This window comes from Nansenia antarctica (genome assembly GCF_963989245.1).
Source record: "Nansenia antarctica genome assembly, chromosome: 1".
NCBI classification, from domain to species: domain Eukaryota; kingdom Metazoa; phylum Chordata; class Actinopteri; order Argentiniformes; family Microstomatidae; genus Nansenia; species Nansenia antarctica.
Window position 1 is genome coordinate 42,336,570 of NC_137674.1, and position 25,841 is coordinate 42,362,410.

The window sequence follows — 25,841 nt, forward strand, 5'->3', positions numbered from 1 at the left end:
AGGAGTGGGCTATAAATGGGTCAGTTTTGTTGTTGTTGCTTAGCTTAGTTTTTTTGTATTCCATTTGCCCTCATCTCAACATGAAATAACAACATGTTCAGCTTCAAGTCCTTCAGGTTTTCTTTTACTACACTTTTTACAGAATTACTCTGATTCTATTCACAAACATTAAACACCAAATAATCTGACTGCTTATGTACACATTTCAACAATGATTATGTTTAGTAATCACAAATTACCAAGAATAAACAGTAGCTATACTCCACGGTTGACAACCTTGATGACTGACAAACAGAACATACACAAGACAAAAGGGTAAAACATGTCATTTATTGCACTTGACTGGTGCTTTTGAAATAATTAGAACAGGCTGAGTTCCAAAACAAAAGCAAGATGCTGGTTCTGAGGTTTACTAGGTCAGTCCTTTCAGAATCAGATGGGGGGAGTATTGTCCTGTGGGCATAATCATGCAAACCAGAGTTTGAAAGCCTATAGAACATTAAGATATGTAGATGTGTAAATTCAAACTATTTAATACCACATTAATGAATAGCTTTTTCAATGGACACAGTAATGTTCTGTATGGCTTTCGCACTTACTATATTACAAATTCAGCCATCAGTTATTCAACATGTAGGAATTGTGTGCTTCTTGTTGGAGCGATATGTTGAAGATTCAGGAGACTGTAAACTATAGGATGATAAAACAACTGAAATATGACCAAATATATTTTTTCATCAAATAAACATGATTTAAAAAATAAAAAAAACAAAAAAAAAACATTGCATTGTAAAGCATTCTCTTATCATGTATGGGTTCTTACAAGCTCAAGCATAGCTGAATCACAGAGGGTTTAAAAACAACAACATAGGCATACAAACATTTCTTTAGTGATTTAGTAATTAGTCAGAACACTTCCATACATAAAAATCTATTTATTTTCAACTGACCATTAAAACATTCCAAATATGTATTTACTGCAGCATTCTCAACATATAGGACCAACATATAGTATGTATTAGTTCACAGGTATTACTTCAGACCTACTTCATCTGTGTTAAAAGGATATTTGTCAATTTGCACATGGTGGGTTGTGTTTTTTTCTATATCGGCAGCCCATACTCTTTGGCAGTACTGTATGTATTGTGTTTCAAAAGTGCAACAGATACACTCAAATCCACAAAGGGATGCCATCAAGAAAAGTACCTCTGAGAGAACTATAAGTAAGTACCTTTAGGTTCATCCCTCAATGGAAACTATGCATCTTCTCAAATGTTGTCTGTGTTTATTGGCCTCACCTTTAGCTATGTAGCAAATTACAAAAATTCCAAAACAATTACTTGTGTCAAACATATATCATCTTATTCAACTGGCAAAATGATCGTTCAGAAAGGCCATTGCAATGCTTTATATATCAACATACTTCTTGCAACAAAACAACATTACAATCAATGCACTGTAAAATCTCTCAGTCGGAGTGTTCCTTGATCACTTACAATATATGTACATATATAACCTAATAGAAACATACAAAGGTATAATATATTGCCTTTACAATTTTAGCATATCAATTTAAGCCACATTAAAAGCCAAAGAGCAGAATCTTAAAAAGCTTTATAAATTATTCTAGAATAAAAAAGCCTTAATTTGCTGTCGATACAAAATGTGTTTAAATTAAAAGAGGAGGGGCCAGGGAATGGGAGTGGACGAGGGAATATATTCATGAGAGGATACCTCTGAGTGAGTGAGAGAGTGTGTGTACATCAGAAAGAGTGCATGTATGACCGTGCGTGTGAGTTGTGTTTGTACCGCATAATATGTGTGCATGTACATCAGAAAGAGTGCATGTACAGTGCCTTCAGAAAGTATTCAGACCCCTTCACCGCATTTTCTACCCTATGTAATTCCAAAATTATCCTTGAATTAAGATCAATTCAACTTATTGAGTGATTTGTTGATGAAATGTTTGCATTTTAGCTCATTTTTAAGAGTGTCATAGCAAAGGGTCTGAATACTTATGTACATGAGGTATTTCTGTATTTAAATTTTAATAAATGTATGAATTCTTAAAAAAAAAAAAAAAAAATGTTTTCGCTTTGTCATTCTGGGGTATAGTTTGTGGATTGATGGCTTTTTAAATGTAATTTATTTTAAATTTAGTCTAGAACAAAACAAAATGTGGAAAAAGTGAAGGGGTCTGAATACTTTCCGAAGGCACTGCGTAACCATGTTTGTGTGCCTAGCTGTCATTCCTCCAGATTAAGGAGCAGGCGGGGCAGCGTCCGGACATCCACCTGCGGCAGCACCAAAAGGCAGTAGAGGAGGAGCCACAGGAGCAAGAGGACGTAGAACTCTGATGTCGTCATCACACACACTGCTTCTGGAGTCTTCACCCTGCAGCCAGTTCAGCCCCCCAACACACACGCACACAGACAGACAGACAGACAGACAGACAGACAGACAGTGACAGAGCAGGGTTCAACAGGAGAGCTCCAGAGTAAAACAAACAGCGAGATGAAGACCAACCATAAAAGCTATTCATCAGGGTAAAAAGGTCAACTACAAAGTATTTGTAATGCAAAAAAGGTATTTTGCATGCTCACCAAAACCAAAAAACAGGACTTATTTCATTTACCCAGGTAAAAAATATATAAAATACAGGGGTTTGATAGGTGTCTGAATCAGTAACATTCCTGATATCTAGACACCTCTGTTATTGTCCATCTGGTCTTCCTCTTCAGATAAGATATGTAAGAGTACAGCCTCACAATGAAGGAGGAGTCATCAATGCTCCCAGGCTTACACACTTAGACATCTATGGGCTGAGGAGACAGTCCCAGGAGCCACATAGTATGAAAACACCCTTAATATAGCAACAAAGTTAGCAAGCTCATTAGTTCATAATGGATATAGAATGCAGTCAGTCTATCTTACCTGGTGTCAGAGTTGGTGCTGCGAGTTTGGTGGGTTGCCACACTCTTCTGAGGGAGAGAGAGTTGAATATATACAGATATACAATATATAAACAATACAAATACAGTAGGGGAAATAAGTATTTGATCCCCTGCCGATTGTGTAAGTTTGTCTACTGACAAATAAATTAACAGTCTATAATGGTAGTTTTATTTTAACAGTTTATTTTTTAACAGAAAAACACATTATATAGAAGTTATAAGCGAGTCAATTGATGCCAAAAAGCTTGATTTTTGGTCTCATCTCCTGAATGATTCAGAGAAGGCTTGAGAGAACATGATGTGGTCAGATGAGACCAAAATCGAGCTCATTGGCATCAACTCGACTCGCCGTGTTTGGAAGGAGAGAAATGCTGACTATGACCTCAAGAACACCATCCCCACTGTCAAGCATGGAGGTAGAAACATTATGCTTTGGGGCTGTTTCTCTGCTAAAGGTACAGGACGACTTCATCGCATCGAGGGGACGATGGACGGTGGCCATGTACCGTGAAGTCTTGGGCGAGAACCTCCTTCCCTCAGCCAGGACACTGAAAATGGGTTGTGGATGGATCTTCCAGCACGACAATGACCCAAAACATACGGCCAATGCAACAAAGGAGTGGCTGAAGAAGAAGCACATTGAGATCATGGAGTGGCCTAGCCAGTCTCCGGACCGTAATCCTATAGAAAATCTGTGGAGGGAGCTGAAGCTTCGAGTTGCCAAGCGATAGCCTCTAAACCTTAAGGATTTGGAGAGGATCTGCAAAGAGGAGTGGACCAAAATCCCTTCTGAGATGTGCGCAAACCTGGTGACCAACTACAAGAAACGTCTGACCTCTGTGCTTGCCAACAAGGGTTTCTCCACCATGAACTAAGTCATGTTTTGCTAGGGGATCAAATACTTATTTTCCTCAATCAAATACAAATCAAGTTATAACTTTTATATAATGTGTTTTATCACTGTCTCTCACTGTTAAAATAAACCTACGATTAAAATCAAAGACCATTCATTTCTTTGTCAGTGGGCAAACTTACAACATCGGCAGGGGATCAAATAGTTATTTCCCTCACTGTAGCTATTTGTAAAGCAGATACAGATTGTAACCAGGCTTAAACTTAAAAAAAACTCGTTCAAACACAGTGCAACAAACTGTCTCACTAAATATACTAGCCATTAAGAACATTCCTTTGGTATGTCAAGATAAGTGATTACAGAAGGAGTTATTCTTAACTGCTGCTATGATGCACGAGCACTTGATACCTTCTACTTCTTTCTAATACCATTTTAGACAAAAAACCAACACAGTTTTTGCAACAAACCTTTAACTCATTAGAGTCAGCCACCTTCCTCAGGTATGGAGTTGTGGAGCTCAATCGTTCTCCTGTTCCACTCCCAACAGCTTCCCCACTGCTCAAAGAGAAATGTGTCTAGGTTAGCCTTGGTCTCCCCGAGTACTGGGGCTCTCAAATGATGCAAGCCCTAAAAATCCCCCTTTCTTCTAGATACATTTTTTTTTTACAATCTTTAAATCATTACAATCTTTACATCATAATACAAGTGAAGAAAAGTAATGTAGGAGCATTTAGTTGGACATTCTCCTTAAACAAAGTGGATAGAAAAATACAATTTTATCAGTGTTATAAAACATTTCAGAATCAGTCATCATTGTCAACATCACTGGATAGGAAATGATGTAATGACCCTTTTTTCCCCATGAACAGCCTGATAAGAGTACAGACCTCTCAAAACTAACCTCATTAAGTATATTAAGGCAACCCTAAGAATAGAGCCCTACCTCATTGGCTCCATGTTTTGTCTGGCAAAGGTTGACTTCTCCTCATCAGCCCCAATGAGATCACCATGTTCGGTGGGCTCCTGGGTCTCTTTCTCCATCATTCCCCAGTCTCGTGCTGTCAGCTTCCCCGGTGCAAGGCATTGTTCCTGGGTGTCTGTTGGGCCTATAGGGCCCTGGTTCAGTTCACCCTCCTGGTCACACACAAGAGGGGGAGGGATTAGATGAGTGGTAGAGGGTAATTGGTTACACATGGGAAGGACAGTTAGGGGGGAGTGAGGGTAAACATGGGGTGGGTATGAAGGTGAAGTTGTAAGACAAAAGTGAGTAATGAGATGTTATGGTGAGGTCACAGGTGTATGTCGGCAAAGACTGTAAAAGACTGGCAAGACTGCTAAACAGGTGAAGGGGGTAGGCATTGGGAGAGGAGTGGGTGAGGCCTGGCCATCACGGGTTAGGGAGAGGTTAGGTATACTGTGTAGGTGTGTAGGGGAGGTGGGTGAGCTATAGTTTGAGGATCCAGTGGATTCAGTGAAACCAGTAACTCCTTATGTCTCTTGTAAAAACACTATTGAATATTAGCATTATATCAACTGCATTGTAGCATACAGTATATGATAACAATTTCAAATGCCTGTCTTTTTTAGAAACAGATTGTTCTCGTAATTGGTTCATCATTAATTTGAATTATGACTGAGATATGGGTCAGAACATCGTGCACCAAGTACTGCATATATTATCTGAGGCACTAACAGTTCAGAAATAGGAACAGGACTGACGATAAGAGTTGAGGAAAGGTCATGATCAGCTGCGACATGGAGGACCCCTCTGAGGACACAACCTGACCCCTTGTGAATGTGTGAAATCATTCCGTTGTTGTTTGGGTTGTCACTCACACTTGCACACACACACAGTACTGGATTACCGTATCCTGGCTCTGAGTTGTCTTGTCCTCTCTGTTCATCAAGTCCTCTCCGTGTTCCTCTTGGGCCAGCTGGCTGTGTGTGTGTGTCTCTGGCAGGGGCTCTGCAGAGGCCGGGGCTGGCTGGAGAGCAGAGACACTGAAGGGGGAGAACAGTGTATCCCTCTCAGGCTGCTCAGTCACATTCTCTTTATCTGGGTAGAACAGGTCCATAGGGTCAAGAGGCTCACCAACCACCTCTTCTAGTGCTGAACTATCTACATCACTACCTGCATGATGGAACAAGTTAATTTGTTCACGTTCCGGTCTGTCTCTAGTGCTTCTCTCACTGTCTAAATTGGGCAATCCCATAGACGTGGTCCTGTGCTGTTCTGAGTCAACCATTTTGTCCCTGGTCTCTTCTACCTCAGTGGCTTTTACTTCAGTTTGGCCACCATTGGGGAGACCATCTGTGTCCTTCTCGCTCTCGATCTGTTGGTCTGGCAGTGCTGGTTGGTTTCGGGTGTGTGTGGGCGAGGGGGGAGTGTGTGGATCTTCCTCACTGTGGTCGACTTCTGGGACAAGCTTCACAAAGGTCTCGATGACCAACGGCATGTCATTGTGAGAGTAGTTCGCCATGTCCACATGTGTAAAAGATACAGGTTTACCCTGCTTGGCCTCCACTGTTTCCATATTGTCCACGGCCTGAGGTTCAGTAGCATCAGTACTGCGGTAGATTACCTCATCTTCCTGACCATTTCCTGCCAATTCCTTCTTCTCTGGGGCCACTAGTGCACTTATTTCAAGAACTGGAACTCCTGAACCACAGGGGGCACTCACAGGTGTTTCACATGGCTCACCAGCCTGGAGACTGGAGTTCAGGTCATTGTTGCTTACTTCATTGGTAGTAGGGAGGTCATCAACACTCTCAACCAGCTGACTTCTAGGGGACCCATACTGATGCCGGTCTTCATCCCCAGCTGTCCTGCCTCTTTCTGGGCTCAATGTCCTCTCCTCCTCGGTTGGGTCATGGAGGCTGGTGTTTTGGGGACTGTCTGGATCTGTGGGGGCCAAGGTTTCCAAGGAGGCCAAGGAGTCCATCTGCACAGTGTGGCTCTCTTTTGGGTCTAGACCTGGTTCTGAAGGTCCCCCTTGACTGGTTTGGATCTGGTCCATGTGTCCCAGATCCATGACATCATCATGTGTGGCAGTGTTCTGGTGTGGCTCAATGTGGCCATTCTGGACATTTTTATGCATCTTTTCTTGTGTTTCTGACCCTTCTGAGTCTTGCTTGAGCCTTTCATCTAAGACCTCCTTGGACTGTTCTTCCTCCTTTAACCTGTTCTTCCTACTCTCAATGTTCTGTCCGTGTTCTACTGAACTTACAGGTTCCTTCTCAACCGTGTCACTTATATTGTTCTGGCCTGGTCTCTCAGAGAGTTCTGTAGATAACCACTGTTCAACTTCGGTTTTCTGTGAATCTTGAGAAAATTCCATGCTTTCCCTTGCACGTTCAGTTTTCCTGTCTATAATCTCCTCAAAACTGTGTTTAGGCTGTTCAAAATCATCAGGGGTCACCTGCTTGGTGCCAGATTCATGCTGTGATTGGCTAGTTTCCTCAGTTTCAATTTTCTGGACATAGTTGGAGTTCTGAAGATTTTCATTGAGCTCTGTAGATGGCTGTTGCCGCTCCCCAATGTCTCCATTAATCTGACCTGTACTATTGTCCCTTTGTTCTACGTCATTCCCTGAATTGTTCTTGGCTTCTTTTTGATCAGGCTCTTGCTTGGCCGCCCTGTCCTTGTTCAGATCCAGAATGTAGCAGTACACCTCCTTCTCCTCCTCCTGTTTCTCCGAGTGTGGTTTTGCTCTCTCCTCTTGCATGCTCTCCATTGAATTTAGGGAGTAGATCCCCTCGTCAATAAAGAACTCGGTCATTGACTGCTCATCCTGCGGGGTCCCTGTTACCAACGGCAACGACCCCTGCTTGACCCCCTCAAGGGTTGTGGGAGTTATCAGTATGTCCCAAGCAACTCCGCTGTCACATAGCGACCCGTCACTACGGCTCTCCGCAAACCTCTCCGGCATCACCGCCTCGCTGGACAGAGACTCCATCCAAGAGTCGGGCGAGCCAATCGCAGAGTCATCGATCACAGATGAACCGATGACAGAGTCAACAAATGAGGGCTGGGGGGAGTTGGAGGTGGAGACTGTGAAGACCTCACTCCCCAGGTCAGAGGCCTCTCCTTCTCCGCTCTGAGGTCTGTTGTCAACCGGGCTGGGGGTAGTGGACCCCACCGACGAGCCTCTGCTGGCCCAGGGACGGTCCCCTACCGGTGGAGAGGTGGGTGACTTGAGTCCACTGTCCTCTGAGACGGAGGAGATGAAGATTTTGGGTGGGGGCTGGACCCAGTCCTTGCGCACGACATAGGGGCGATCCCTGTCTCGCTCTCGGCTTCGGTAGAGGCCATTCCTCGCCTGCTGGGATTCGGATTCGCTTGTGCGTGAGCTGAGTCTGCCCATAGAGACACTCCTCTCGATCACCTTTGATGCATCCTCCGGCTGAGAAAGAGAAAGAGAGGAAAAGAGAGGGGCAGAGAGAGACAAGGGCAGAGATAGAAAGAGTGAGCAAATAAGAGATTGAGACAAAGAGAGGCGACAGAGAGAGAACGAGAATAAGAGATTGGTTCTACAGTTTGATTGTTTGTTTGTATACATTATTCAGCAGTAGATTGTCATGCCTTTACCCTCACCTCCTCTATCCCAGGGAAGTGCTCCAGGAACTGGGACACATAGATCATGATGGACTGTTCCTCTGGGGGATTGATGGTCACGTCTGTGGAGACAGACATGTGGGACTTACAACTGAGGGATTTATATTGGCGAAGATACTACACTGCATAACAATAGTTACATAGCAACGATAGTTACATTAATATAGCATGGATATGAACAAGTCCAGTAGTTTGGGAATGTGGCGTAGTGTGGTTGTTGTGTGACAGCTGAACAGGGTTGGGTCAATTTCAAAATCAGACTACTCAGGAAGTAGAGTACATTTACATTACAAATCAATGATTGCAAAAATAGCATTTATTTTGTAAATAGTAAATTCTAATTACTTCCGCCATTGATAATTGAGCGGTTGCAAGAGGGGAGTGGTAAAGGGAACAGCCCCTAGTCCCTATCTGCAAACCATGGTCTGTCCCCAATCCCCGGCCCAATCACTCCATTTGTCAACCTCTGCTGGCCTGAGCTCCTCCTTCTCAGACCTCTCCACTAGGGTTGGGTATCGTTTGGGTTTTATCCGGTACCGGTACCTAACTCCCACCTCAGCAATTATTTTGCAAAAAGATCAGCATATTTGCCTTCTCTGGCAAAATACGACACCTCTCTTGACTAATTGCATGACCTGCACATGAGACATGAACCAGGGACCTCCGGAGTCGGGAAGAGTTACTCTGAAACTCTTATGTCTTCGACCACTAGTTCGTTTTGTGGCGCTGTTCCGACTTTTAGTACTTCAGCAAGCGGAGAAGTAGTCTCTGAAGACTAGAAGAAGTCTGACGTGAAATTTAACAGGCGATGTCACGTCACGACTCAGTCACGTGTGGTTGACTGTTGCATGACACCGGACACCAAAGGGGGAAAAAAAGTAGAAAAGTACCGAAATGAGGTACCGAAATCTCCTTTGCAATTCGGTACGGTAAATACCGAATTTAAAGTAACCGGTACCTACCGGTACCGATTTTCGGTACCCAACCCTACTCTCCACCCCCTACATTACCAGAACTTGGAATCAAATAAAAAACAATCATATTTTCTCTAGAACTGTGACTGCCGATGGCACTTGTTCTTATAAAAGCTTTAACTTATGATGACTGAGGTATAGTTGATTCACTCACTTAGCTTCTGTACTTATTGTAAGTGACTTTGGATGAAAGGGTCTGCTAAATTACTAAAATGTGAACATTTAAACATTTCAAATCTAGCGGACCCCAACCATGATACTGGATATTAGATTTAAGGCATTATATTTATTCACCCTCAGGCTCCAGTAATCTGGGGATGCCCAGGCTGTAGTGTGCTGTCCTAAAGGCCTCCTCCAGGTTTTCCCTGGCGGTCCTCAGTAGGGCTCTCCTCATGTCCACCAGGCTGGGATCGATGGACTTGATGACGGCCAGGAACGCCAGGCCACTGGTCCAGCTCTTCCCAAAGTCCTGTACCGCCACACCATATCTGACACAAACAGACAGGACCAGTTAGGTCCGTCTTGCTCAGATTACATCCAGAGGCATAATCACTGCATTTCGTTGTCTAGTACTCGTACTCTGCAATGACAATAAAGTTGAATCTAATCTAATCTAACCTAACTGTGCAAACACAATCATTGCTCTCATTTCAATGAGCCATAATTTATTCACTTGGAGGTTAGAGAAATGTAATTCAGAGTGTGATTTTTGTAATGCAGTTGCACTGAAGTTTTTCAAGCTATGTGTATGTACAGTATCATCAACTTCTACAACCAAATCAACACTCACTTCCTGGTGCGTCTCTGCACCCACTGCAGGAGGGTCTTGATGGGTTTCCCGTGATCCCTCATGGCGATGGAGGGCCGCCTCTCCTCAGAGGGCGTGCTGGAATGGGAGGTGTCTGAGTCAGAGCTGGTAGGGATGGAGGAGAGGCTGGAGGAGGAGGGAAACTGGCTCTTTATGTTCCCTGTTAGCTCTTTGATCTGGACACACACACACACACAGAGAGAGAGAGAGAGAGAGAGAGAGAGAGAGAGAGAGATGGGGGGGTTAATGCAGTGCAACACCGGAGGGACCACCGCACAGCAGAGTCTCTGTGTGCTGAACAGTAATTATTTCCTCATGGTGATTATCCAATGCCATGAACTAGACTGTGGAATAAAAGCTGATATGTTCTGTTGGAACGTCCCCGGCCCCTTTTGGGGAGAGTATGAAAGGAACGTGCATAGGCTGCAGATTAGACCCTTATTTACATGATCGCATTTTTCAAGGATAGAGAGAGAGAGAGAGAAGTTGGAATGAGAGGGTGAAAAAAAGTAGAGGCCGAGAAAGAAATGAAAAATAGATAAAGATAGAGGGGGAAGATGGAGGTAGAAAGAGAGTGAAGGGAAGAAAAAGAGAGAGAGAGAGGGGGGGGGGGGGTTACCTGGAAAAAGAGGATAATGTTCCAGATCAGCCCAAGGACGATGGACGAGTTGCCATCGGCAACATCTGCCGCATCGATACTGACCAGCTTCACCTGTGCAGGTAAACACATCTGGGTTAACAATTCAACCAATCAACAGGCTTTTAACCAACATCTGCTCATTGGTGATTGGGTATAATGCTCACATTTCTCTCCTCCAAGAACGTGAGGACCTTAGCGATGTTGTTCAGTCTGAAAATGCGATGTGAGGATTGTTTGAATCCATGGAGCTGGAGGACATCAATGATTAAAAAGAAAAGTGTCAATTTTGGTCTCAAACACATCATTCATATCTCCATAACATAGGTACTGTATATGGAGGATCCACAGTGCCACACATATCTCTGAATACACCTTAGTAATGTTCCTAAATATTGGGAATCTTACCAGTTTGCATCCAGACAGTTCCTCTAGTAGCGCCATGAGGAGCCGGCCATCTTGGATGTCTCGGAACAAATCGTGGACCTCCATTGGAGGGTTGCACTGAAAATGGCAGGATGTGAGGAGAGGAAAGAGGAGAAGGAAGAGGAGAGGAAAGAAGAAAGTGTGTTAATCTTTTCACAAAACCAGTGATGAAGAGAAGGGAATAATGACATTATTGTTATGTATGCATGTATATAAATAAAGGAAAACATTTTCAGGGGAGGCTAGTGACGGTGTAAATTGGAGGATCATTGTAATGTATTGTCTTGTCTTGGCGCCCCGTGGTGGAATGAGCTTCCCACCGCTGGACTGCAGAGCCACTACTTATCTTCCTTATCATCATATATCATCATATCATATGTTTCACTGGTATTGGTCTAAAATGCCAATTACTGTAAATGATGTATCACTATAATGAGCGACCAGTGAAAAAACATTACTGGATTATTGGAGGGCAGAGTGAGCTACACTTTCCAACCAAACAGAGAGGACAAAAGTATGATTGTCAATTAGTGGGTCAGAGACTTGATGCAACGCCAGACACTGACTAAGGGAAGAGAAGAGGGTCATTGTGTAAAAACAACAAGGCTTAATCACTTGTTAGACTCTCAGTCAGACCCCAGACTGTGGGGTGTTATCATCTCCCAGTTGCCCGAAACCTTCATAACATTGCACTGCCAATGCAAAAGTAGAAAAGTGTTTGTGAGAGAGAGAGCATGTGAGAGACAGTTCTAAACTGTATTTATGTAAGAGAGTCAGAGTGTGTGTACAATGTGTGTAAAAATGACTCATGAATGAATCATGAATGTATAATTTTGAGAGAGAAAGAAAAAAGTACAGAATATGTTTATGTAAAGAGAGAAAGAGAAAGCATATGTGCCCTTTCCATAAAGGTTCTTTGGAAATGTGTTATTGAATGCCACTTGTGTAAACCAAGGCACTTCTTACGAATTTATGAAGAGAGCTGCGAGCGAGGGAGGAAAGAGGAAGAACAAGGATCATTACCTCTCGCTACCATCGTTTGCATAACACAGAACCACCTGTGCTGCATTAGGAGGAAAAGGACCACTCTAGGGCAGACAGACAACATCTACACATCCTATCAGATTAGCATTTACGAGCTAATGAAACTTTAATGCTGTGCACTAGCCATTCCACAGAATTCATCTATTATTTATAGGACAGAGGAAGAGGCTACAACTATTGTTTGTCTGTGTGGCAGGCTGGAGTAGGTCAGCTGTAATGGTTGTCAGAAGCTAACATTGTTACTGTAAGCGTTGTAAAATAGTTTTAGTGAAACAATTAAGTGCTTGGTTAAATAACCTGTGTTCTGGTATCTTGCATATATATTGTGGGTGACATAGCCATATTTTAGGGACTATTTTTTTCAGACTAACCTTTTGCAAATGCAGATTCATCCATCGGGTGAAAGTCCTCTTCTGAACAACTTCTCTTTCAACTGCAACACAAACACAGTGGAGAATGTCAATATTGGGGCTTTTGAATAAAACATAGGAATACAGCGGGCAAACAAATCTCACCACTGACTCATCTTATCGAAGACAACAACAGCACCCTCAAACAGCCATTAATCAAGTCCTGCCTGCAGTCATGGGCATGTCAACACACCATAGCAACGGCAAGGATGCAGTGAGCGCGCGCACACACACACACACACACACACACACACACACACACACACACACACACTATATATATTATATATATCTAGTGGGACAGAGGACTATATGATTCTATACCCTATTCTATGGCAGAGGATGTTGAAGCTATGATAGGAGTAGTCTAGGGAAAGTAGTAGGAGGAAGAAGTGTATGAGGAAGAGTGGGAGGGTCCTGTAGTAGTAACCATGGAAACTGTTACCATAACCCTGTCCTTGTTCTTAAGGAGACCTGACAACCCATGACGATGAATACAGACATCAATGCTACAAAAACCACCTCACCAGCCCACAGATCATGATAACGTGATGGACTATGGTTGGAATTGGGTGAATGAGTATGTAGGCTATTTCACATTTCATATCCCAGATTGCATTTTACATCGAAGGCAGTATGACATCCTGGTCATTCAAGCATACTAGGCAGTCACTCATACATCCATTGTATTTAGGAGGCATAAGGGAGCAGACAGGGGTAAAAATTCATCCACTTCCTCCCGTTAAAAGGTCAGCGGTCAGGGGTCTCCTGCAGATATTGCTGTTGGGAGGCAGTGTCCATATTTGCCTTGGTGGAGCCTTTCGTTTGGAGAGGGACATCTGGAGCTGGCACATGTTGGTGGGGGTGAGCAATTCCCTGGGGAATGTGGCCCATTATACAAGCCATTTGACAGACTGTCAACACTGACAACACAAAATGCCACAACTAGGGGATTTTCTCCCTGCCTCTCTATGGAGTAGAGAGCATTGGTATTCAAGAGGTGTAACCCTTTTAATGTATGGGTCAGAGAGAGTTGGAGATGGATGGGGAGGGGGGAGAGAGCAGGGGTGGAGTGAGAGAGAGAGAGAGAGAGAGAGAGAGAGAGAGAGAGAGAGAGAGAGAGAGAGAGAGAGAGAGAGAGAGAGAGAGAAAAATGACAGAAAAAAACGTCATTATACAAGATTCAGTACAAATGGCAGTACAAATTACAGCACAGAAACTGAGTGTATGGGGTTCAGTCTTTCCCGCTGATCTGTCATTGCCAAAATGCTAGGTGTCATTCCCTGGAATCAGAATGTTATCCAACTTTGGGGACGGAACAACCAACTAATAGTCCAATAATAAGTCTAGGCACACAGCCACGTACAAACTATAAATCAATAGTGCTTACAATGGTCCACATTCACTAGGGGACACACTCTAACAGGACTGAGTTACCAGAGTGGGTCCGTCTGCTGTGACACAATCCTTCATAAAAAAGCACTTAATAACACTAAAAGCACTTAATAACACTTCTCAGCGACCTCAGTTAAGTCTCTCTTTAGAGTTTAGTAGACCCGATGATGGAGGTTTTCTATTTGGCCGAGCGTGTGTTATTCATAACAGAAACCAGAGCACTATTTTTGGATAATGTACCTGGAAAATTATATCAACAGTTCGGCTATGAATGGTAATGATTGTATGATCTACATGCAATGGGCAGTGCAAGTTTCTTCGTTTTCATTGCAAGGTTTTATTTTACTGGCCTGACGTGAATGTTTTCTCACAACGGTCTAATTGACCACAAAACGACTGCTCCTGTCAAAGCTGGTGTACGTGTTCCAGCAAAGTGCAACTTCCCCAAAACAAACAGTAAAGCATCAATTATACAGCACTTCATTCGTCTATGACCTCACAATATTCCTAAGACTAGGATGATGAAAAAAATAAAAAGGCTAACTGCTTATGATGACCAACGGTGTGATACAAACAGAACCACTAGGAGAGAAGTATCCTCATTAAAAGCTGGTCTTTCATAATCTGGTTTCTCTCCTCTCCTGCCTCAGATTGAACTTCTTTCCAGGAGAAAGTTTTAACTGCAGAGTGCTCGCTCTGTGTGTGTGTGTGTGTGTGTGTGTGTGTGTGGAAAATCTGTATGTCTATATCTCATTTTATGAATAAGTGTGTGTTGTATGTGTAATCTGTGTCTATATCTCTCTCTGTGAATAAATGTGTTTCTGTGAATAAGTGTATTTCTGAGTGAGTGTGTGTGTGCGTGTGTGTGTGTGTGTGTGTGTGTGTGTGTGCGTGTGTGTGTGTGTGTGTAGACCATATCTCATTAATGAGGGGCCAGTTCCCAGCTCTGTGCAGCTCTCTCCCAGTGCCAGAAGCCATAAAGACACAAAGAAGCCTGGCTGCTGGGTCTGCGCGACAGCTTTGAGCGCTCACTGTGAGAGAGGGGAGTGGGGGGGGGCACCAACTCAAGACAGACTGAACCCTGTCGTGGTCCAGTGTGCTAGAAACAGAGAAGAAGCAATCCAGTATAAACTCCTTTTCTCCAGAGAAACTTTGTTTAGACAGCAATTGTGCCTTCCAAATGAGGTCAGCAGTTTGTGTAGTCCTCAATGGGGAAAGAGGGGGCTCTTACAGATAGGGATACGTTACATGTTGCATTAACAAACAAAACATCAGTGGGATTACCCCATGCGGAAGAGTGCCTGGTGGCTGAGGCAAATTAGGTTGTCATGAATGGGATCCGGAGCATGACAGGGTATAATTCCATTGTCAACTGAGCTGACACATTCACAAGATGATAGAGAAAATATTGATTGCATCCACTTTTTTTGTTCAGGCATAGTTAAGGCTCAGGTGCTGTGCTGGGAATTTAGCCCTAAGATTTGCTTATGAAAATGAGCACTCTTTTGTAAGAGCAGCCTTTGGGTCAGCATTGAGTTTTTTTCTCTCTCCTCTCTTTAGAGATCATGGTTAAAGCCGCTTCCATTTCTCTCCCTTTCAATAGCAGTCACATGTGGGGAGTGGGTTAGGGGGGGCGCGTTCTGAGATCTAACCATAATCCACAGGACAGACAGCATCTTATGAAGTGTTCTCAAGGGACTTTTTTCTTTGTCTGGTCATACATGCAGTAGTTCTATAGGCTTCCTAGGCGCTGATGTCACGTCCTTTGTGCAGCAGATGAATGTTGAACATTGACATTATTTCAGCTCTCCAGCATTGCCATTACAGATGAGGTCACAGTCAGCCCCTTGGAATAAGGCCACACTGACAGAGAGGACAGGTGACTTTTGTTTGACATGTTAAACACAAGTTTTCTGTTGTCCTTAGATGAATGCTGATATACCAGCGTTATGGCAAGCAAGCTCATAAGCAGGAATGGATCAGAAGTGAAATCTCCCTCAGCTTATCTCTTGTTAGATTTGGAGGCAGAGTGAACTATGACAAAAGATCACACTGTTCTTGTTTTAACTTATTTCCATTGTTTAGACTTCAGATTTGCCTCAGTATCAAAAGGGAGAAATTCCCTGAAGCAGCCCAATAGGAAATCACATGATTGTGATCATACGAAATTGAAGACATTAATTTAATTAGGCTTAGTGGGCAGACATACAGTATAGGACTTCTCTATATGCCCCCCCCCTTCCCTTCTCTTTTATCTCACTCAATGTTAGCAGCTCTCACGCGAGACAAACACAGACTCTGAGTAGGTAGTCAGGTGCAGGCTCATTTGCTTGCCATGCAAAGAGACGCCATCCATGTTGGCGGGAAACCCATTCAGAGACGTGATTCAAACAGAGGGAGGAATAGCACAGAGTGTCCTCACTGAATAGCACAGTGTCCTAGCAAGCAATTAGCTATCTGTGTTATTACTGAAAGCAGATCTGTCAATACTACCTGTGTAATGATTATTTTTGTGTTAAGGTCCTCTTTGTCAATCCACCAAATGTCTACAACATAATCCTCTCCAAAACAAAAGAAGAATGAAAGAGCTGAGAGCTTCTGACATAAACCCATATGTAGCTAGCCATAGAAAATGTTTAACAGAACATCAGTGTATGTACACTGCAACATAAATCACAACACTATTCTATGCATTGTGCTTCAAGGCATTACAACACTTTTTCAAGACTGATTGCTCAACCTTTTCCATTGTTGAAACATCCCTCTCCCTATACAGACACTGACCGTCTATGGTTGTTTACAGTCACATCAAAGGAACGAACAAGTACACCACCATGACAATGAGGCCCATTCCTCCATCTGAGTGTAATCAGCACTAATGCATAATGCCTTGATCAAGACTGTAACTAAGGGCAAACCTGGGAGCTGCCAGAGGAGTTCTGCCTCACAATTAGAGCTTGTGAAGATGAAGGGGCAGGAGTCTTCCTTACATAATTCAAAGGAGTTGCTAGGACATACAGTACAACATCTTCCATTTCCCTCATTTTTATAGAGTGCTTTATTGTTGCCTACAGCCTACAATCTCCCATATGTAATTGAAAAATGATTCAGACACATTCTACAAATGTTTGGGATAAGACAAAATATACATTGTATTTCCCTATAAGAACATAAGGGATGCAAATGGGTATTCCTGGCAATGAACATAAATTGTGTTGTCATAGAAATAGTTCACCCTGTATAAATGAATGCCCTTGTTCTAGAGAGGATCTCCTTGGGGTATCCCTTGCTGATGACATCCACAATGACTGCAGGCCTAGTCTGACATTGAGAATGACTCCTCAGAGGGTGGGGTCGGACCACAGAGGAAGTGGGTCACCTAGCTGAGACTTATCCAGGACGTATACAGTGAGTATAAATACATTTATATAAAGTGAATATACATGAGGTAAATATCAATATATATATATATATATATAGTGTATAATGTATAGTTATGATATGATGTGCAGTATGATATATACAGAACATGGGCAATAGATCTTGAGGTATGTTACATACATGTAAGATGTAGGCTATAATTAGAGAGCAATATTATAAATATGGCATGTGCAAACAAACAGTAGTGCAAAAGCTAAGTTTACCTAATTGTCTCCTACACATCGCAGACACTAGAGACCGCATCAGAAATCAGAAAGATGTCACAAAATGATCAAACTACTGACATCTAACTGTATTAGACAGCGCACATAAGCTTCCTAGAACAAGTCACAAGCACAAACCACAGGGGAGCAGAGTATATGTGTGAAGGTAAGTTTGTTTGATGGTTCCTTTTAACAAGCTCTGTGTTAAAAGCCTCTGAGAAGAAAAGACCCCTGAGAGCCGAACACAGCGAACAATGGCTGATTGATTCTTTAAACAAGAAAGACTGTCTGAGTGGAATTCTCCTGAATAACTACTTAAATAGTTTACTATACAAATACAAGATGCACTAATGTCAGTCTGTATCTTCTACATTCCACGCGGCTTGGACATCTCAACAAGACACATCTCAAAGCAAGCTCAGACCCAGAGGGGAAAAAAGAAAACAGACACAATTCCACAAAAGTCGTTGAAAAAATATCTAGTCTGAATCTTTGTACGAAAACCAACATTAGGGGCATGAACCATGCAGTTTTGCTCATGAACAGATATTAGGAAATGAAGTAGATTTAGAGAAGACAGGGGCTCTCTTGCTCATCATAGATTAAAATGCATGGCACACATTTTTTTATGAATATACAGTAAGTAGTGTCCAAGTCACATCTCACAAGCAGTAAAATTAGATCAGGAATCATCTCCCATTGAAAAGAAAAGAAGAAATATAATTCATTGTGCATGCATGCACTTCTCCTCCCAAATCATACCTGCTCACTCACTACCCTGGGGGCAGGAGGTCAATTTGAAAACAACGTCTCAGAAACAACGATTTATAAAAACAGAGATTGAGACAAAGCAACGTCCAGCCCAAGTGTGTCATCAAAGCGATCCATGAGACCTTACTTATTCAAAGTAATTTGAAGTTCTGCTGAGCTGTTCCTCCAGCCAAGCAGTAGAAACACCTGCATCTAATAAAACAGGCAATTCTTTCAGCCCTGTTATAGACCTCAGACAAAGAGTTACCTCACCCGAGCGTACGTCACCCTCCTCTGTACAGGTTTATCTGACAATATAATCGTTGACCTTTTAAGAGGAGCCAAGATATTTTTAGAGGGAGAAAATTATCTGGGTCTCTTAAAAAGGATTACTTTTGAAACATCTTTAATTCTGAAATACCATTGAATGAGAACATTGAAAAATAAAGGAGCTGGATGGTTAGAGGTATATTACCAAACATGGAGATGAATTGAGCATATCCTCAGAAGTAAAGATACTAAAATCTTCTGATTGAGAGCTTTCAGCACAGTTTGATATGATGTACCTGTATGTACTGTGAGTGGGCTTGGTGGTGGGCTGGATTGGACAAGCATACACAGATGACGAATGGATATAACATATTGAACACCTGTTCAGTGTGGAGGCGGTGGAATGAGTCATATTGTCACTCATTATCATGGACAGTTTTTCCCTTTCTTTTCTGTCATTGTTTATCAAGTGGAACTGTTACAGGCCAGGCATTTCCTTTAATGAAAAGATTTTGCCTATTTTCAGTGATGTCATGGTCACCCATCTTTGGGGTTTTCCTGCATGAATGTTGCAGGTAAGCTGCCTCTGAAGAGTGTCAGTGACATGATTAATTAAGCAATACGGCACAAGAGGCCGTGGTATATCAATGAACATTCCATAGCTAAGGGGCGTTGTTAAGCATGATGCAAAGTAGAGTAAATAACATTTCAAATGTTTTATTTATCAAAATTGGAGATTGAAAGGAAGGCTGTATCCATCTGTTAGTTGGCTAGTCATTGCATTAGTTAGTTGGCTAGTCATTGCATGGCTAAGAAGATGCTCAAATGCAATCACTTATGAGAGCTTTCTAGGTTTGTTGACAAATACAACCATGGTTTTTAAACCATGACCTGTCGTTTTGCATGTTTAGTGAAACTGTGCATTAATCGATTATTCTACCCATTCCGAATGGGGACCGTCTTGGATGTGATGATACTTGGGAAGGCAATTGGCTACTTACCAGGATCAAGCTCTGCCGAAACTCCACAGATGGCCAGCCCAAGGAGATGATGGTTGTTCACAGGTAGACAAATGATAATCCATAATAAGCTAAATAATATGCCCAATTTAAGAAAATAAATACGGATTTCCCTGGCGGCTCTAGTCAACACGTGGTCAGTGGTGAATCTTGGCCTTAACTGCCCACTTACCTGTGTGTAAGTGGAGTGTGAAATGTGATAATGTACTGTCTAAACTGCGCTCTACCCCTATCTAGCCTAGCTTTTCCTAACACTATACTGTACAGAAACTAAATGTCTCCTAACTTTAGGAACATCGGTGGAGGAGACTGCTGCTGAAACAAAATTGTAAACATAATCCATCACATCCATACTGTATCGAGCAAAGTAAAAGCAATTTTTATTTCCTTGGCAAGGGATGTGAATCTTGTTGCGTTGCCAGTGGGTGAGGATTGTCAATGAGCAAAGTGATAATTCAAATGGAATGGTAAAGAGGCATTTGCCGGTGTGGGTATGAGGCACATGTTCCACTACTGCCAACCAATGGTATTACAAGATACCGTTTTATAATATGGCTTACATAATAAGTCTGCTACACAGCTTCCAGCTGCATATTGCATATTACACACACACTCACCCGCTCCACAGAGAACATGGTACGTGAACTAAATATAGACATCAATGCTGCACACCTACTGGTGTGGCTCCATGGAACATTGTTAGTGATGTTCTCAACCCGGGAAGGAAAACTGAGTAACGAGGGAGGAAGAGCAGAGGATGAAAGCGTCTTCATCTCCCTTTCCCCTCACGTCGTGCCTCCAAGAAATGCATTGTAAGAGGAGAGTTCACGTGACCTTGATTCTGCTATTCTATACCTGAGGATCCCATGTTTTTTGGGAGGGATTCAAAGGGGGCGGGTGAGGGGGAGGAGAGAGAGAAAGAAGGAAAAAGAAACAAGAGAGGTGCGTAGCGAAAAAGGAGAGCGGTGCGTAACACCGTCTAAGCAAATGAATACTGCATGAAAGTTTGAATACTGTATGAAAGTCTATATGAAATTGCACAGGCAGACTGGAACCATACAGTTACCTGAAGTCCTCTGAACTGATTTCATGTTAGTTGATACAAGTTTTTTGTACAGCAATAGAATAGCTTTTTTGTCAATGTACAATGTGGCTATTTTATCTATGGGAAGCATGACATCACAGAAGGCCTTGCACAATCATGTAAGGTCACTGCTGTTATCCAAACAGTGAGATGGCATGCAGAAATAGTGAATTACTCAGTGTTTTGAGACTTTCACCAAGGATCTTCTCGATCTTTGAATAAACATTGGTGGCTTCAGGGGACAAACCATAGGGAAATTGAATTTGTTCTGAATCAAGAAAACATCTGAGTCAGTTTAAATGTATTGCCTGAGGACAGTTCCAGAATTTGGGAACAACAAAAAAAGAACAGGGGGTGAGCGAAAGAGAGGAGAGCATTGTCCTTCGGCCCCTCTCTCCCCCCTTTTCTACACCCTACCCTCCTCCAAACTCATACCAGAGTCTGAAAGCTTGAAAGCTGCAGCACTGTGCTCTCGCCCCGAGTCACTCCTCGTTGGCTCGCTAGCTGTGATGTGGGTGAATGGCGAGTGTTCAAGAACTGCGTATTCAAACAAGTGTGAGTGGTTGAGGCAGTTTCTCCATTGACACATTGTATGAAAATCTGTTCTGTCACTGAAGATAGCAGGCAGTCCTACTTTCTCCGGATGGGGAGTCAAGTGCACAGCGGTGGTGCCTTTCACTCTGGCTCAGGCTTGTTTGAACTTTTTTTTCAGGCTCATTACGGCACAGAGCTTTTTGAAAATATTTCGACAGAGTTAGACGTTGAAGTTGTCAGTCCCAGTCTTCTCAGGAAGAAACAGAAAAACACACACACACACACTCCTGCAGGCGACCTGAAGCCCAGGAGCATGTGAAAATGTGGCGCCGATATTGATTAACTCTTTCATGCATCATTTATTCCCACTGAGCTCATCTTGCATCCCCCCCACCAGCCACTCGTGAACTGTGGCCATAGTAAGTTTGATCTGCAGAGACAGGGTGGAGAAAACACAAATCTGCACCACTCTGAGATCTGACATTTATGCTGACTAGGTGCACAACTTAGGGATACCATGAAAAGCTTCAGGTTCTGTAGGAAAAGAGGAGCAGGGGAGAGTGTGAAGAAACATCTTATGTATGTAATGTAAGACAATGATTACCAAAGCAGTATCCAAAATACATCACAGTCAAAACTCAAACCAGTGTGCAGCTGAGCATAAAAACTAAAGATGCTTCAGCACGGTGAACAGCACAGCAAATAGCACTCACTACCCACCAGCCCAGAGAGAACACTGCATCCCAATGAGGTGGGAGCCTCTCGGGGAGTGGGAGTGAGAGGGAGTGTGTGTGTGTGTGTGTGTGTGTGTGTGTGTGTGTGTGTGTGTGTGTGTGTGTTTGAGAGAGAGAGAGACAGATGTGTGGACACGTAGGTTACAGCTCTGAGACTCTAATGTGCAGGGTACTGCTCTATTTCCTCTGATGGGAGGGTGTTATGTAAGAGCTTTCAGGCCATAGTTTTCATGTGCTCCTTTCTCCTCTGTGTGTTTCACGATGCAAACCACAAGCCCTATTCAAGCCAATCATCAGATGGGAAGTGTCACATCCGTGGGTGTTGAGGAGAGAGCACCAGAGTTTTGTGCTGAAGGAAAAAATGTAACTACAATCCAGCTGCAAAGTTGTTGCACTTGTTACCGTTCCTCTAATATTAGTGCAGACTGGCAGGGTATGAGCATGGGTTGCTAGACTAAAAAGCACCGCTATTCTGTCATGAACTGAAAATATTACTTGTTTGATCGATTGATAGCGTGAAACTTAAGTTGTGAACGAATCGCGAGCGACCATGCTTTTCTATGATACTACTGATGATGTATCAGGGTCTTGGAAGGGTTATCCCAGATTTCAACCATTACCCCTTGTAACTCTGTTCTAAGCGGGAAACGAGGAAAACCCAAAATATATATTTTTTGCAGATCTACACGATTCACGTGGATGACCTATTTTCGCTGAAAGGTGACAAGTTTGCACCTCTGAAAGTATTTAATGGATACAATGAATCTGTCAATACGTTTTTATCCAGCAAATGTCTTAATTACATGACATAGCAAAAGACTGGTGTGGTTGAAATGTAGTTGTTATTTAGTTGTTTGAAATGTTTGAGGAAACATGAACACAGAAATGGAGAGTTGGAGACACTCATATTCGCTAAACCCAAAGTAGTTTCAAACAAATCCCCTCATTCCCCAAACAAAACCCAGACAAGGCTGTAACAGGGTTTTTTTCAGACAGAGAACCGTACAAGTACTTACATCGTTTTCATCATTCTCTCTATCTTTCTCAGCTGCTCAGCAAACACACACACACACACACACACACACACACACACACACACACACACTTTACCTCGGATCGAGTAGGCTACAATTGCAATGCAGTAGAGAGTTTTTATTTTTTCTGTGTCAGTGAAATGTCTCCTACTCCCCTTCGCGTGAACATGGCCATTTCTATGCTAGTAACAGAGTAGCTTGCTAGTAGGAATCTGCGAGGGAGTAAGAAAACGGCACAACACCATAAAGTGATATCAGGGGGGGATGTATCGGGGTAGTTTTATGAGTATCAGTACATGAGCATGGTAGCAGGTACAAGTACTGGTATCAGTGCATTCCTATTTATTTGCACATGAAGTGTTCTGTTGCTTAGGTCGGCTTCCAGCATTGAGAAATGTTTGCAGCTCAGTAGGTAGCCAATGAGACACACACACACACACACACACACACACACACACACACACACACACACGCACACGCACACAGCAAGTAGCAAGTGGTAGACACCCAGAAACGTCCCGAAAATGTGGGAAAGCAAACAGGTGCACACACATGCCAATGCATCATAAGTAATGATTCAGCATGGTTATTTAGTGACATTTTCAAGAGGGAAAAAGCATTGCACTTTTAACTTCTATGCATGTAATAAATCATATATGGTTTAACATCATGCCATCAGACCTGGGCATATCTTTACATATGCATTAGTGTGACATAATTGGCCATAATAAAAACAGAGAATACGGCCAAAATAGTCAAAAGAATGTGGTTTGTACAGTAACAATATAGAGTAAGTGAGGAGTTATTGGCATGCATGGAGGCAGACCGTTTGTTTGAAGACTCATCTTTCTGTCTGGAGTGCTGGGACAGACTTAGTTGCTACGTGTGAACCTCCAGAGACAGAGACAAAGCTCTCATTCTCACCACACTCATTAAATCAATTATTTCCACTTTGCTGCCCAATTCTTGTTTGTCCACTGCACAGCCTAGCCTACTTGTATTGTATGTAGACTAGAGACCTGCAGGTGAGAGGATGAAGCACCACAGGTTAACTATAGTGAGTCACAAGCAATAGGGTAAAGTCAGACCCTCGACCCTGTCAGATGCAGCTTTTTGTAGCTCGGAATTCAGTTTATTTTAAGACGTATTTTTAAAATTATTATTATGTTCTTATATGGCCCCGCGATATGATCTGCGTCGGCTCCATGAATCATAATTCCCCAAATGATGCACAGTCCAGGTTCTTGGTTGACAGCCTATAGGGCCGGTTCAGAGACAAGGTTTGAGCCTAGTCCTGGACTAAACCACACTAAACATGTCTATTGAAGATGCTTTTTAGTCTACGATTTGGCCTTGTCTGTGAAACCGGCCAATGGTGTCTGATAGCAGCAGCTGTACAGCCTATCATGTATGTAGCCTACTCTTTTCACAACGTACAAAACGCAAACTGAGATTTTGTGATATGAGACAGAGAGAAAGAATCAGACCCAACATTGACGAGGAGTGCGAAAAGTTGAAATTCACAGCGTGCCTTGGAACTAGTGTAGATCGCTTACGCTTGTCTATTTACAGACCTGAAAAGGCTTTTGAAAGTGAAATCTTTCAGACAGGTTTAAACTTAACAGTTTATGCAAAATAAAACAACACATATTTACAGTAGAGGAATGTCGAATGCAATGAATTTCACATGGCAGCCGGCGTCTACATACCTTGAAGATTCTGCACTCGGATGTCGCTGATTTGTCCGATAAATTCCTCCCGTTCGAACCAATCTTCCCACTCGTGTCCAGCCATCGGGACCCTCGGGAAAGTTGCGGTCTATAATACCTCGACAGAAAAACCTCCCGACAGAGATGGCAGTGTCCTATCCCCGCTTTAGCGGTCTATTGTGCGGGCGTCAGACAGTAGCCATGAGTGCGGTAGAAAAGGTTTAATCTAACCGAATGCACTCCTGTGGAGATGGTTTCTGGCCGACCATTGTTATCGTTTAGTTTCCCCACGTGACGTAGAAAGCACCATAGCAAGCGCAAAGGACGCGGAAAATGGCTCAAGGAAAGACGGGAGGGAAATAGTAGCAGCACCTTTCCGAGGTGGGATGTAGGCAGCAGTACACGCCCACCATCCCGCTACACCATCGACGATGCAGACGGTGAAGAGGTTGCTCATTCCGTTAAATACATTTATCGTGAGTATTCCCATTCGATTGCAACAGAAGTGTTGCAAAATTATACAGACATATGATTACCAGACCCAATATGAACCCCCCAGACCTCACTGAATGTCAGTAATGCGATACCCCCATAAATGTCACAAAGTATAATGTTGTTACAGTATCAGCAAAGGACACATCGGACATGATGCACACAATCACTGATGTATCAATTTGAACTTTTTAATTTAAAGCACGTGGTACTAATTCAAACACATCCAACAGGTGTAAGGACTGTCCAATTAACTACAGTATTATTATAGCCTGAACATATCCGGCAACTTGCATAACTGTTTCATTGTATTAATCTGCCCTCTTTGATCAAACGTAATCTTTGAAATAAATAAATAAAAATAAGCCGCCTGAGGAGCTTATGAACATTTAAAAAATCATTTGGACAAGTGGAATTTATTTAAACGTATTTGTCCATGTCCTAGCTACGGGTTA

The 25,841-nt window shown here is 42.7% G+C and overlaps 1 protein-coding gene across 4 annotated transcripts; it reads right to left on the minus strand.

Annotated features, from left to right (window-relative positions):
* Nucleotides 1-323: 323 nt before the first annotated feature.
* clmna (calmin a) lies at nt 324-25,068 on the minus strand. 4 transcript variants are annotated; one of them, XM_080550571.1, is made up of 14 exons: nt 24,895-24,931; nt 12,683-12,744; nt 12,234-12,249; nt 11,250-11,345; nt 11,009-11,092; nt 10,824-10,916; nt 10,187-10,380; nt 9,691-9,884; nt 8,402-8,484; nt 5,673-8,210; nt 4,751-4,941; nt 4,275-4,362; nt 2,935-2,981; nt 324-2,394 (listed from the first exon to the last, which is right to left on the minus strand). In XM_080550571.1, the coding sequence occupies exons 4-14, from the start codon at nt 11,331-11,333 to the stop codon at nt 2,247-2,249; spliced, it is 3,744 nt and encodes a 1,247-aa protein (XP_080406697.1). In that variant the 5' UTR covers nt 11,334-11,345; nt 12,234-12,249; nt 12,683-12,744; nt 24,895-24,931; the 3' UTR covers nt 324-2,246. The 4 variants fall into 4 exon arrangements, 3 of the variants coding, with proteins under 3 accessions (XP_080406697.1, XP_080406696.1, XP_080406695.1); XR_013937994.1 differs by lacking the exon at nt 12,234-12,249 and having other exon boundaries at nt 403-453; nt 600-2,394; nt 24,895-25,068; XM_080550570.1 differs by lacking the exon at nt 12,234-12,249 and having other exon boundaries at nt 2,935-2,978; nt 24,895-25,068.
* Nucleotides 25,069-25,841: the final 773 nt, after the last annotated feature.

Coding starts and splice junctions, on each gene's coding strand:
- clmna (XM_080550569.1), bottom strand. CDS start 24,979: ATGGCTGGACACGAGTGGGAAGATTGGTTCGAACGGGAGGAATTTATC. Junction 10,917..11,008: donor CGTTCTTGGAGGAGAGAAAT/GTGAGCATTATA, acceptor TTACCTGCACAG/GTGAAGCTGGTCAGTATCGA. Junction 8,211..8,401: donor ACTTCCCTGGGATAGAGGAG/GTGAGGGTAAAG, acceptor TCTCTTTCTCAG/CCGGAGGATGCATCAAAGGT.